Genomic DNA, 14,315 nt, shown 5'->3' on the forward strand with positions numbered 1-14,315 from the left:
GCCAAGATCCTTTTCCATAGTGAATACTGAAGCAAGGTATTCATTAAGTACCTCTGTTATCTCCTCTGGTTCTGTACACAGTTTTCCATTGTCACACTTGATTGGTCCTATTCTCTTACATCTTATCCTCTTGCTCTTCACATACTTGTAGAATGCCTTGGGGTTTTCTTTAATCCTGTCTGCCAAGGCCTTCTCATGGTCCCTTCTGGCTCTGCTGATTTCATTCTTAAACTCCTTCCTGCTAGCCTTATAATCTTCTGGATCTCTTTCATTATCTAGTCTTTTGAACCTTTCGTAAGTTCTTCTTTTCTTCTTGACTAGATTTACAACAGCCTGTTACACCACGGTTCCTGTACCCTACAATCCTTTCCCTACCATCTATCCCCTGAACATTTGCCACATTTCTTCCATACATTTCCCTGAGAACATCTGTTCCCAATTTATGCTTCTAAGTTCCTGCCTGATAGCCTCATATTTCCCCTTACTCCAATTAAATACTTTCCTAACTTGTCTGTTCCTATCCCTCTCCAATGCTATGGTAAAGGAGATAGAATTGTGATCACTATCTCCAAAATGATCTCCCACTGAGAGATCTGACACCTGACCAGGTTCATTTCCCAATACCAGATCAAGTACAACTTCTTCTCTTGTAGACTTATCTACATATTGTGTCAAGAAACCTTCTTGAACACACCTAACGAACTCCACCCCATCTAAACCCCTTGCTCTAGGGAGATGCCAATCGATATTTCGGAAATTAAAATCTCCCACCATGACAACCCTGTTATTACTGCACCTTTCCAGAATCTGTCTCCCTATCTGCTCCTCGATGTCCCTGTTACTATTGGGTGGTCTATAAAAAACACCCAGTAGAGTTATTGACCCCTTCCTGTACCTAACTTCCACCCACGTAGTCTCCGTAGACAATCCCTCCATAACTTCCTCCTTTTCTGCATCTGTGACACTACCTCTGATCAACAGTGCCATGCTCCCACCTCTTTTGCCTCCCTCCCTGTCCTTTCTGAAACATCTAAAGTCTGGCATTCGAAGTAACCATTCCTGTCCCTGAGCCATCCAAGTTTCTGTAATGGCTACAGCATCATAGCTCCATACCTGATCTACGCTTTAAGCTTGTCCACTTTGTTCATAATACTCCTTGCATTAAAATAGACACATCTCAAACCATTGGTCTGAGCACGTTCCTTCTCTATCATCTGCCTATCTCCCTCTTGCACTCTCTCCAAGCTTTCTCTATTTGTGAGCCAACTGCCTCTTCCTCCGTCTCTTCAGTTTGGTTCCCACCCCCCAGAAATCCTAGTTTAAACTCTCCCCAATTGCCTAGCAAACCTCCCCACCAGGATATTTGTTTCTCTGGGATTCAAGTGCAACCCATTCTTTTTGTACAGGTCACTCCCACCCCAAAAGAGGTCCCAATGTTCTGGAAATCTGAACCACTGCCCCCTGCTCCAATCCCTCAGCCATGCATTTATCCTCCACCTCACTCTATTCCGATACTCACTGTCACGTGGCACAGGCAGTAATCCCGAGATGACTAGCTTTATGGTCCTGTTTCTCAACTTCCTTCCTAATTCCCTGTAGTCTGCTTTCAGTACCACCTGCAGTCAAATAATCTGCAAAACTTATTTGATTGCAAACCTTTATTCTGAATCCTTCTGCTTTATGCTCAGCATTGCCAGCTTAGGTAGTCCTTGTGTCCCCTGTTGGGTAATGAAGCCTGGCTATAAGAACCGGAGTTTCAAAGACCAGACTGCACTTGGGGCTTGGGACCAGAGACTTAGGGGTCAAATGAAACATGGAATCAGAAACAGAAAGGTCCTCTGCCCAGATCATGAAATGTAAGAGCTCTAGACCCAGGGATACAGGTCTGTCGCTTCCTGCATTATTCTCGTGTAACAGCGGGGCGTAGTACAGTGTAGCATGGTATAGTACAGGTGGGAATAAGTCAGTCTCTTACAATGGAGGGATTACGGTATTAGTGGCTGTAGGCCAGTCACTGAATAAAACTGGGTACAGTACTGGTAGAGTTAAGATTGTCACTAAATATTAGAGTGGTACAGTATTGTTGGGTACAGACCTGTCACTGTGTAATACTGCAGTAGAGCAATGCTATTTACAACACTGTCACTGTATAATTCAGGTATAATATTGCTGGGAATGGTCTGACAATTTTTTAGCATTCAGATAAACATTTGTTGGGATTTTGGTCTCTTACTGTGTCATATACATAGGATTCCGGTTAATTGAAACATAGTGCGACAAGTACATTTTGGCCCAATTATGTGGCAGCCCCAATTAGCCAAAGTTTCATGGAAATAGTTAAAAAGGTATAAAAAAGACAAATCATTGTTTCACTGAGTAACGAATTATGTATTTAAATGAAATATAGAACTAATTAGAACATTACAACGCTAATACAATACTATAAAATAGTGTATTAGTTCCAAATAATTATTGACAAGGAATGCACCCTGTGTTCACTGCCATAGGGTTCCCAGAGAGGGTAGCGTCTCTGGTGAAGGAGCTTTTCATGTCCATTCTGGGGCAGCTCACTCACCTTGGGTCCCCACCAGACACTCAGTTCTCATTTGTGGTTCCAAATATCGGTTTGTATGTGACAGCAGCCACACCTTGGAGCATCGCTTTGACATGCTACACTGTTCTTTTGATTAATTATATATGAACAAAATCGCACAGACACCTAGTGTAGATAACTGACTACTATCATACAATGTTATCAATGATTGCATCCTCCAAATCTTTACTTTCATTGTAACATTCAAAATGATTGCCAATACCTTCAAATTCTTCCTAGTTTCTAAGTTGTTGAAGTAGTGAAATTGTTTTATTTTCACTTCCAGCCATTTCTGGCATCTCCAAGACCGAATGCTTGAAACCACAGTGAGCAAAACAATTCTAAATTGTCTCACTGCTTATTCCTTGCCAACTATCAGTGACAAAGATCACTGCTTTACGAACACAAACATGTGCAACTGATGCTAATTAAAAACTGTTCAGTCTAAGTACGGTGTTGTGTCTAACAGCCCCACAAGTTCACGTGACTGACGCTAGGAAGAAACTGTTCAGCAACAATCTCCTGTCCCAATTAAGTGGCATTGGGTCTCAAATAAACAAAACAAATCCAAGCTATTTTCTTGATTAGTTTTTGTTCTTTAAGAGTTGTCCCAAATAAGTGGCTGCCCAATTAACTGATAGACCAATTAACCAGAATCCACTGTGTATAGTGTAGTATTAACAGTTGGTACAGGTAAGTCATTGTGTGGAGCTGGAATACAGAGCAGTTTGTATATAACAGGGATAAACTGCTGATGAGACCAGTTATTTCCTTATATAACAAGGGGTTAAACTAAATCTTGGAACAGTGATGCAATACTTCACAGTGCAGGTCTGTTACAGTGTAACATCACTGTTGAGAACAAGCTAATCACTTTATAACAGGACAATGTTGAGGGCTACAGATCTTTCATTAACAGTGAGCTCCATTAATGGTAGGTACTGGCACATCACTGAATGACACTGGATAGAGAACTGCAAGTGTTATAGTGACAAATATGAACCAAGCAGTTTGTCACTGTGTAACACTGGAGTATATTAGTACAGATCTATTGATGTATAACATAACAGTACAGAAACAGTGAGAATAGGTCTCTCACTCCATAATCCTGGGGTATAGTAGTAGTGGGCACAGGTCTGTAATTGTCTTACATTGTTGCAGAGTACTGTTAGGGACACATTAGTCATTTTATAACATTGGTATGGACGGTAGTTCTAGTGGGAACAAGAATGTTATTTTCTAACTTTGGGATGCAGTACCATCTTGTACAATGATAGGTCTATCGTTATACAACTCTAGGCTCAAGTACAGGTGGGTACTTGTTCATGACTGTCTGACACTGAAGTACGGGTTTGATGTTGACAGCAATTTTAAGTTTTCAGAAATATTTTAAAGAGCAGGCATGATGTGCTACAATAATACTTTGGACTATATTCCTGGATCCTGCCCAGATATTATTCTCCTTGAAAACAGGGACATCTATATGAGCTTGAGGGATTCCCAGGTCTTTATCCTTGATAAACATTGTGATGGACAGGCAGGAATTCTGAATCAGAATCAAAAATTGCAGATGCTAGAAATCTGAGGTAAAAATTGCAAATGCACAGATGCACAGCATCTGTGGAAAGAGATTCTGGGCCAAGATGGAGCCAGAAAGTGGCAAATTTTTTGCATTCAGCTCTGGAGAATCATCAAATATTCCTGTTTATGACTACTACAGCTGAATTCCACAATCATAGCCATGGGCACTTCATTAAGCAACATCATTTGAAAGTAAAAAAAATTAAATATCTATCGATCCTCAAAATTGATGGTCTGCAGAATTGAGTCAGGAGTGCAGTTTCCCTTTAATGTAAAAGGAAGCACAGAAAGCATGCTGGTCTTCAAGTAAAATTGAAACAAAGAACCCTTTGGACTCCACTCCCTACTACACTGGTTATGGAAATACAGTCAGGGACATCAGGGACTTTGCTTCATGGAAACATGGCTCACCCCCACTATTTCAGACATAGTGCTACAACATGAGGGCTTCACCATCCACCACAAAGACAGAACATCTGAATCTTTTAAAGGTGGAGGAGGCAGAGTGTATTTTATTGTGCTGGTGAGATGTGGCAGTTCTGTTTCAGCCCTGCTCACCTGACCTGGAACACCTAGTGGTCAAGTGTCATCCATTTTACCTGCTTAGGGAGTTTTCTGCCATCTTCCTGGTGGCAGTGTGCATTCCACCCTTGGCCAGCGTCAGGCAGGCACTAGAGAAGCTGAACGCTAAGATCAGCAGTCATAAAACAGTGCATGCTGATGCCTTCTGATCATTGTGGGGGACTTCAACCAGGCCAGCTTGAGGAAGTTCCTAACCAGCTATCACCAATATGTCACCTGTGGAACCAGAGGAGCCAACACACTTGCACCATCAATGCTTTCGTGGTGTTGTTTGTTGAGCTCATGCTGAGCCTTCCTGGAACAATGTGGGAAGTTAAAGGCAAAAAGATTAGGAATGGAATGAAGTGTTACGTGCATTATATCAATGGAAAATCAGGACATTGCAGACAAAGTGCAAAGTGTTCCCCCGATTTGTGTTTGGTTTCCCCAATATAAATCAGATTAATATAGAGGCGAACTGAAGGATCGAATGTTTACATGCACTACAGAGCACAGTTTCTCCAGAAATGTACGTGAACAAATTCTTCTCATTGTGTTCCTTCTCACATCCATATCTGTTATATGTAACTCTGCAATGTAATTACTTCTATCCTTACCTGTTGCAAGCAACTTAAAGTATTTTCCACTTTCAAGTGTGATTTACAAACACAGCCAAATATTGCAATCAGCCAAACCACGGGATTTTAAGGCATTCTCATTTTGGGAAAATTATATTGTTCTTATTACAGACCACTCATAATGGTTGCTGTGGATTGCAAATATTAACTGACTAATCCGTCCGACGCAAATTCAGTTAGTACCATATGATTTGTCAGAAATATTCCAAAACATTTCAACTGTAATAAGATTTATTTTGACATGCAACAACTGCATAAAAAATTGGACAGGACTTTAGTTTCTGTAAATTCCAGTATATGGCATTATGATAACTAATTGTGTTTTTTGGATATTGGCGAGGAGACATTAAATATTTTGCACTTCATTGAATTCTACTGCATTAATTAAAAATGAATCAATGGTTGAAAGGTACAAACTCATTTTTGAAAGAATCACATTGAGAATAACGGGAGATAGAGCAAGGGACATAAAATGAAGTTGGAAGAGATGTTAATAATTTCTTTGTTTTGTGCTTCTTAGTTTTCTTCAGGAAGATGACTTATGGTGTTCATCCAGTGGAAGTAGCTGAGGAAGTATTGTACACAGTGAACAGAGGCAGCAAAGAGGTGTTGATTGGAAATCCTACTCCGAAGGCATTTGTCTACTTAAGAACATTCTTCCCTGAGATATTTTTTGCAATTGTTGCTGCTGGAATCTCAAGCCAACCCATAAGTGAAGAAGATCAGTAACTTCCTTTGATTAAGCCTTGTTCATGAATTTACTGCTCCATCTCTCCTGTCTCTCTTACGTATGTCTAAACTTTACATTGCTTCTGACTTATTTACCTCGTAGTTTGCCTTTTAAAAATTGCTTCTTACCTAACCATCACTTCACTTCCCTATTTTTGTTTTCCTTTTGCTATCTATTCTGGCAAGTTATATCATTAGCTTAATATTGGAGGTTACTGGATTAAATTACAAGGGCAAATTAGATAAACTATCTTGTGTTCCCTCGAGGTAAGAAGGCTGAGTGATGATTTTGCTAAGGTATTCAAAAGAACACATGGATTTGATAGGGGAAACACAAATGAACAATTTCTTTTGGTAAGTTATCAGGAAGAAAGGACATAATCTTCTAATTTGAACTAAGATAATCAGAAGCAAAATCAGTAACTACTTTTCCCTAAATTGTGTTAGGAATCTGAAATGACCTTCCCTTGAAGCACTATGATTGCTAAAACATACTGAACTTTCAGGACAAGGCAGATTTATTTTATATAAGGATATCAAGGGAAATAAGCAAAGGCTGGTAAATGGAGTTGAGATAACAATCAGCAATGTAGATACACAATGCTGAAAAGTTTACTCCTGGTCATGTGTGCTATCTTTGCGCTTTTATAATCTCATTTTTATTCTATTGTCAGTCAAAGTCAAGTAACCAATTCTATCATCATTCACTGTCATAAGTTGGCTGATAGACCAGCACTGATATATCTTTGTTCGTCAGACAGATAATCTAGCCTTCCAGTTCCAAACAGCACTGCAAACCTGTTCTACCCTGTGTAGCAGTGTGCTCTTTTTTTCAATCTACCCATCAACAAAAAGGTTACTTTTGGTTAAAAGACAGTGAAATTGGATGTGAATTAATGATTTATCACAAACTCAGGGATCTGTTGAAAGCCTTACTTATATGATTTTACAAATCTCCTCTGGAAATGCCTGAGATCACCATTGGTTACACAGATGTCTTTCTACTAAAAAGAAGGAAACATAGTTCAAGCACAAGATACATCAATCATCAGCAAACTGATAGAAGGTGCCAATGATGGTACTATTATGCAGAACTTGTTCATCTGTTAGCTCACTCAAGGATGTCCAAATTTGGGACTGTCCTCACTACAGCCTTGGTGTAACCATAGACAAAAAGAAACTGAATACCAGAAGCTAATGCTACAGAAATGTGGTGTTGAATAGTAGAAAAGAAAGATGCAAAAACATAGACCCAAAAGATAAATAGCACTAGATCAAGATATAGAAATAGATGCTGGAAATGGACAGAACTAGATAAAGATAGAGAGAGGCTTACAGTGCACTTATAAATCCAAGAACCATATTAAATAAGGCTGGTGAGCTGCAGGACTAATAAATCACACAGGATTATGATGTTGTGGAAATAACAGAGACCTATCTAAAAGGGCAGGTATAGGATTCAATATTTATAGATATAAGGTATTAAGGAATGATAGAGAATGGAAGAAAAGGAGGAAGAATGGCAGTATTGATTAAGGAGAAATAAAAACAGAATATGCAAAGCGGGCACTGAATAGACTGTGAATAGAGAAGCAGAATTAATGTTACATGTTGATGACTCAAACAAGTTTTAAGTTGCAGAGAGGGAGAGAGGTGATGATGAGAACAAAGGGAATGTTGGTGATAGGGAGGAGTCCAAGGCTGTCCATGTGACAAAGCAGGTTTCAGTACCATTTAAGAGAGGGGAATGCTAGTGAATCACAGCTAATCTGTAAGAAAAGGAATGAGGGTACCGTAATTGGAGGGCAAAAGACAGTATGCTGAAATAGTGACATGCAGTAGTGCTAAAAGAAAAAGAGAACATTAGTAAGGTTCATCAGATCAGGTTGCATCTGCGTAGATAGAGAAATTGAGTTAATGTTTTATATGGGAGATCAGCTTAATCCTGACACAGATTGGAAAGGCTGGTTGTCTGCAATTGAAACTTAGTCCCGAAGCCTATAACATGCCTAGATGGAATATGAGTTACTGTTCCTCAAGTTTATGTTGGACTTTGTTGGAACAGTATGAAAGGTAAAGACAGGGAAGTCAGATTGGGTGAGGTATGGAGAATTAAAGTAATGTAGTCTAGAATCTCAGTGTCATCCTTGCAGATTGAATGGATGTGCTCTGCAAAGCAGCTATCCAATATGTTTTATTTCTTCACTGTAGAGAAGATCAGATTAATAGTACAAATGAAATTCATCATACTGAAAAATGTCCAAATGAATTAGTGAGTGACACAAAGGCATAACAAATACAGCAGCCGACTCACAGAACCAGAGACCCTGATTTAATCCTATCTGTGTGGGATTTGCACTTTCTGCAGTAACTAAGTGGGTTACTTTTAGATGGTTTGGTTCATTCTATATTCCAAGACGTGCATTTTGGAAAGATAATTGGCCACTGTAAGTATCTCCTGGTGTGTGGGTGAGATAAAGAATTTTGGAGGGAGTTAATGAAAATGTGGGTAGAAAAGGAGGATTAGTATGAATCAGTGGTTGATGATCAGCACAGACACAGTGGGGTGAAGAGGCTGTTTCCGTGCTCTTTGTATCTACAACTCCATGAAGCAGTATTTGGATCCCTGGTTAGTAACAACATTTTAAGTATTGCAAAGGCAATGTCATGAGAAAAGGGCTGATGATAGAAGAGGGAAGTTGGGAGGTGCAGTGGGTATGGTCTCTTCATAATGCTCAAAAGGGACAGAAGAGAAGATGTGTCTGGTAGTGGAATCTCACTGCAGATGGCAAACATTATAGAAGATGATCTGTTGAATATGGAGGCCATGGGGATGGAAGGTGAAGACAGCCATAGACCATTGGACATCAGAGCAGAATCAGGCAATTCGTCTCACTGGGTCTGCTCACTATTCCATCAAGGCTGATTTATTTTTCCTCTCAATCCCTTTCTCTTGCCTTCTCCCCATACCTTTGACTAATCAAAAACCTATCACCCTCCACTTTAAATATATGCAATAACATAGCCTCCACATTCATGTGGCAATGAATTCCACAGATTCACCACCCTTTGGCTAGAGAAATTCCTCCTTATCTCTGTTCTAAAGGGGTGTTTTTCATTTCTGAGGCTGTGTCCACCGGTCCTAGACTCCGATAGGAAACATCCTCTTCACATCCACTCTATCTAGGCCTGGGGTTCCCAAATTTTTTTATGCCAACGACCAATGCCATTAAGCAAGATGTTCATGGACCCCAGGTTGGGAACTCCTGATCGAGGCCTTTCAAGTGAATAGTTTTCGATGAGATTCCTCCCTCATTCTTCTAAACTCCAGTGAGTACTTAATCTAGAGCCATCAAATTGCAGCTATATAGGACCCTGGTCAGACCCCATTTGGAGTACTGTGCTCAGTTCTGTTCGCCTCATTACAGGAAGGATATGGAAGTCATAGAAAGGTTGCGGAGGAGATCGACAAGGATGTTGCCTAGATTGGGGAGCATGCCTTACAAGAATAGGTTGAGTGAACTCGACCTTTTCTCCATGGAGCGAAGGAGGATGAGAGGTGACCTGATAGAAGTGTACAAGATGATGAGAGGCATTGATCATGTGGATAGTCAGAGGCTTTTTCCCAGGGCTGAAATGGTTGCCACAAGAGGACACAGGTTTAAGGGGCTGGGGAGTAGGTACAGAAGAGATGTCAGGCGTAAGTTTTTTACTCAGAGTGGTGAGTGTGTGGAATGGGCTGCCGGCAACGGTTGTGGAGGCGGTTATGATAGGGTCTTTTAAAAGGCTTTTATATAGGCACATGGAGCTTAGTAAAATAGAGGGCTATAGGTAAACCTAGTAATTTCTAAGGTAGGGACATGTTCGGCACAAATTTGTGGGCCGAAGGGCTTGTATTGTGCTGTAGGTTTTCTATGTTTCTATGTTTCTAAATGCTTCTCATATGTTAACCCTTTCATTCCTGCGATCATTCTCATGAACCTTCTCTGGCCAAGGGGAACCCATTCCTTGCTCATCCTGGGAAGTGAGAGCAGAAATGGATAAAATAGAGGAATGCAGTTGAAAGCCCTTGGCCTGTTCTGGTGGCAAAGTCTTGCTTCATCAGATCAGGTTTTCTCTCTCTACAGCTTGACCTTCAGATTTCCAGCAACTGTTGTGTTCTGCACCTCACAGTTCCAGCATATTGCTGTGCTGTTTTCCTCTCCAGTTGTTCCCACATATCTTCCCCTCTTTATAACCCTCCAGATAGCAATTACCTTTAACTACCACTTCCCTCTCTGTCAGAATTGAAAACAATTAATTTGCTTGGAAAATATTAGACTCCATCCCATCACAGATAATCCATTGTTCTCTCTAATCTTCCACTCTGTGCAACTTAAAACACACTTGTTTCTCCCTTCTCCAGATCTAGTACAAAATCTTTGACCTGAAACATTAAATCTGCAGATGCTGCCTGACTTGCTGAATGTTCCATAGTGGTCTCGGCCCAAAACGTCAACTGTCTATTCATTTCTATAGATGCTGCCTGACCTGCTGAATGTTCCATAGTGGTCTCGGCCCAAAACGTCAACTGTCTATTCATTTCTATAGATGCTGCCTGACTTGCTGAATGTTCCATAGTGGTCTCGGTCCAAAACGTCAACTGTCTATTCATTTCTATAGATGCTGCCTGACTTGCTGAATGTTCCATAGTGGTCTCGGCCCAAAACGTCAACTGTCTATTCATTTCTATAGATGCTGCCTGACTTGCTGAATGTTCCATAGTGGTCTCGGCCCAAAACGTCAACTGTCTATTCATTTCTATAGATGCTACCTGACCTGCTGAATGTTCCATAGTGGTCTCGGCCCAAAACGTCAACTGTCTATTCATTTCTATAGATGCTACCTGACCTGCTGAATGTTCCATAGTGGTCTCGGCCCAAAATGTCAACTGTCTATTCATTTCTATAGATGCTACCTGACCTGCTGAATGTTCCATAGTGGTCTCGGCCCAAAACGTCAACTGTCTATTCATTTCTATAGATGCTACCTGACCTGCTGAATGTTCCATAGTGGTCTCGGCCCAAAATGTCAACTGTCTATTCATTTCTATAGATGCTACCTGACCTGCTGAGTTCCTCCAGGGTTTTGTGTGTGTTGCTAGTATATTCTGTTTTAATTTCAGTTTCCTGTGTCTACAGTGATTTTCAGTGTGTCTGCAGCTTTTGATTTGATCTACAATTCTGGAGAGAATGGATGTCTTGGAACAATCAAGAATAGATTCAAACCACATGGAATGAATAAACAATGGAGGCATTTTACAGAATCTGGGACTATTAGAGCACTAGAACACTAGAATACTACAGCACAGTACAGTACATGCCCTGCAGCCCTTCATATTGTGCTGACCCATATATTCCTTTAAAAAAAGTACTAAACCCACACTACCCTGTCTATTCCATAGATAGACAAAATAGTGGGAAGAATATTGAGGAACAAATTTGTTTGAAGTTTCAGGAATGACCAAAAGCCTTTTAATATTGATGCAGTAAAACTCTATTAGTCTGGCATAGTTGGGCATTTGCCGGACCAGATTTCCCGGTCTATTAGATATTATTCCAATTATTTTATTCAGTTGTGTTACACTAATATATCTCCTGCAAACCCAGCAAGTTTAAAGGGAGAATGGGAAAACGGCTGCAATATATTTTGTGGGAACATTGGAATCTGAATAAGGTGAACTTCATGAGAATGGGGGAAGCAGGACCCCAGGTTTAAATGGAGCATGGGAACCAGGCACCAGATGAATTCAAAAAGAGCATAGGAGTTGCCGCCCTAGTGACTTTAAAAGGAACGTCAGAATTGGAGCCCCAGTGTTAAATGGATTATAGAAATCAGGGCTCCAGTGTGTTAAAAGGAATTCAGGAAGCAGGGCCTCAGTACGTTAGAGGGAATGGGGGCACTGGTATATTCAAGATAGTGCAAGTCTGTCATGTTAAAGAGAGCATGCTAAACAGGGCTTCAGTGTGATAAAGGGAATTCAGGGACAAGATCCACAGAGTTAAAGGGAGCACAGGAATCAGTACCTAGTAAGACAGATGCCAAACATTGGAACTTACAAACAATTCGATAGTGGATTATTGGAATTTTACAAATGGGGATTTCAACTATTCAGATATAGACTAGAAGGTTCATAACAAAGATAATGAATTGTGCAATGAGAGAGAGGTGTTTGTAAATGTGTTCAGAATCAGGTTTATTATCACTGACATATGCCATGAAATTTGTTGTGTTGTGGACTGTTTCTTTTTCTTTTCTTTTTTTTAAAATTTTTTTATTAGTTTTTCAAAACATTTTACAAAATTAAAAACCTCAAATCCCAATGAGGAGCATTAATACAGAGCAAGGTTAAGCATACAATAACAATATGCTACAGAGGAAGAGAATTTAACAAAAAAGCACCAAAATTAAAGACAAGTGAGCTTAGTGTCCTCCCCAAACCCCACAACACAAGAAAAAAAACAACAATTCCAGACCAACCACTACACAATATAGAGAGTATAAGTCCGGACAATCAAACTCCCAGACTGTGAATACACTTAGCAACAGAGGATAATAATGCCTACTACCAGAAAAAAAAAGGGAGCTGAAAGCAAGGGACTGAAAAGAAAAAAAAAACCCTAGTCAGGAGGAAGGTTATGAAAGTACTTGATAAAAGGCCCCCAGATCTTATGGAACTTTAAATCCGAATTGAGAACTGAATAATGAATTTTTTCGAGGTCCAAGCAGGCCATAATGTCGTTAAGCCATTGCGCATGAGTGGGCGGGGCAACATCTCTCCATCTAAGGAGGATCAAGCGTCTCGCCAGGAGAGAGGCAAAGGATAGTATTCGGCACTTGGTCGGACCCAGACATAAATCTGTCTCGCCCCAAAAACCGAACAGAGCAATTAAGGGGTTAGGTTCTAGGTGCTGATTCAGAATACCCGATAGTGTAGTGAGGACATCTTTCCAGAATTTCTCCAAGCTAGGACAGAGCCAGTACATATGGATGAGAGAGGCCACGCCCCTCTTGCATTTATCACAGAGCGGTGGACTGTTTCTGACCCAACAAAAAATATAATATTGTTGTGTTTGGTTCTGGGAAAAGAGGAGCAGATAAAAGTAAGGCCATAGAAAAGGATTTATACTACTTCAAGGCTAAATAATCAATTGAAGAAAGACCATTTTCAATGGTTTGAGAACAAATGTGGTTCAGTTAGGCAGTGATTGAACAGTGGGGTTGGCTTAGCCAGTCTGCCACATGTGAGGAATAAGGTAGGAAATTCAAACCAAAGTTCAATAGATGAGTAAAGAATCAGAACAAAGTTAGAGAAAAGGGCTTATGGAAGATACTATTTTTATTATTATTTGTGAGAACCAAGCTGATTACTATAAGTTCAGATGGGAAATAAAAAAGGAAATAAGGTAAGCATCAAGACTGGCAGAAGACATAAAAGCAATGAAGTATTTTACATAAGATGAGCTCAGAAACAAGAAGGTAAATTTACTCATCATGGCAAAAGGCATTGTTGAGAACCATTACGTCAGTCTTCACCAAGAAATCAATGCTGCTGAAGTTTGAGAGAAGAAGATGTAATTGTGATTCTGCTTAGGCTAAATATTGATGAAGAAAACTTATCTGGAATATTAGCTGCACCTAAACTGTATAAATTATTTGTTCTAATTGGAATGCTTCCTATGTTTCTAAAAGCAAAGAACTTTCAAGGTGGTAGGGAGGGTGCTCGATTGCCCTTACTATGAGGTGACTAGGATTTGGCACATGGAATGGCCCAGCTGTACTGTAACTGAGACGACAATGACAGACCTGACATCAAAGCAAGGTCTGAACTAGTGCAGCATCAAGAAGCGCTGATAAAATTGAAAACAATGGGAATTCTCTACTAGCTGGATTCACTTGTCACACATAGTGGTATTTAGCAAGTACACATAAATGTATGCTGGTTCGTTTGTTGGTTTATTACTGTGACATGTGCCAAAACACAAGCATGAAAAGCTTGTCTTACTGTTCAGATCATTGCAAAATGCATTGAAGGTGAAATAGTAAAAATGCAGAATAAAGGAAAAGCTACTGAGACGGTGCTATCTAGGTAAACAGTAAAGTGAAAGATCATAACGAGATAGATTGCATGGTCCAGAGTCCATCTTATTATACAAGAGGGAGTCTGATAACAG

General features: G+C 40.1%; 1 protein-coding gene across 1 annotated transcript in view; it reads left to right on the forward strand.

Annotated features, from left to right (window-relative positions):
* dhrs7cb (dehydrogenase/reductase (SDR family) member 7Cb) overlaps positions 1-13,340 on the forward strand; it is a 29,005-nt gene extending 15,665 nt beyond the window's left edge. The window contains exon 7 of the mRNA XM_073025823.1: positions 5,894-13,340. Coding sequence (XP_072881924.1) covers positions 5,894-6,102 — 209 coding nt within the window. The 3' untranslated portion in view covers positions 6,103-13,340. The remainder of the gene's footprint in view (positions 1-5,893) is intronic.
* Positions 13,341-14,315: the final 975 nt, after the last annotated feature.

This window comes from Hemitrygon akajei, chromosome 22, assembly GCF_048418815.1.
Source record: "Hemitrygon akajei chromosome 22, sHemAka1.3, whole genome shotgun sequence".
Classification (NCBI taxonomy): Eukaryota; Metazoa; Chordata; class Chondrichthyes; order Myliobatiformes; family Dasyatidae; genus Hemitrygon; species Hemitrygon akajei.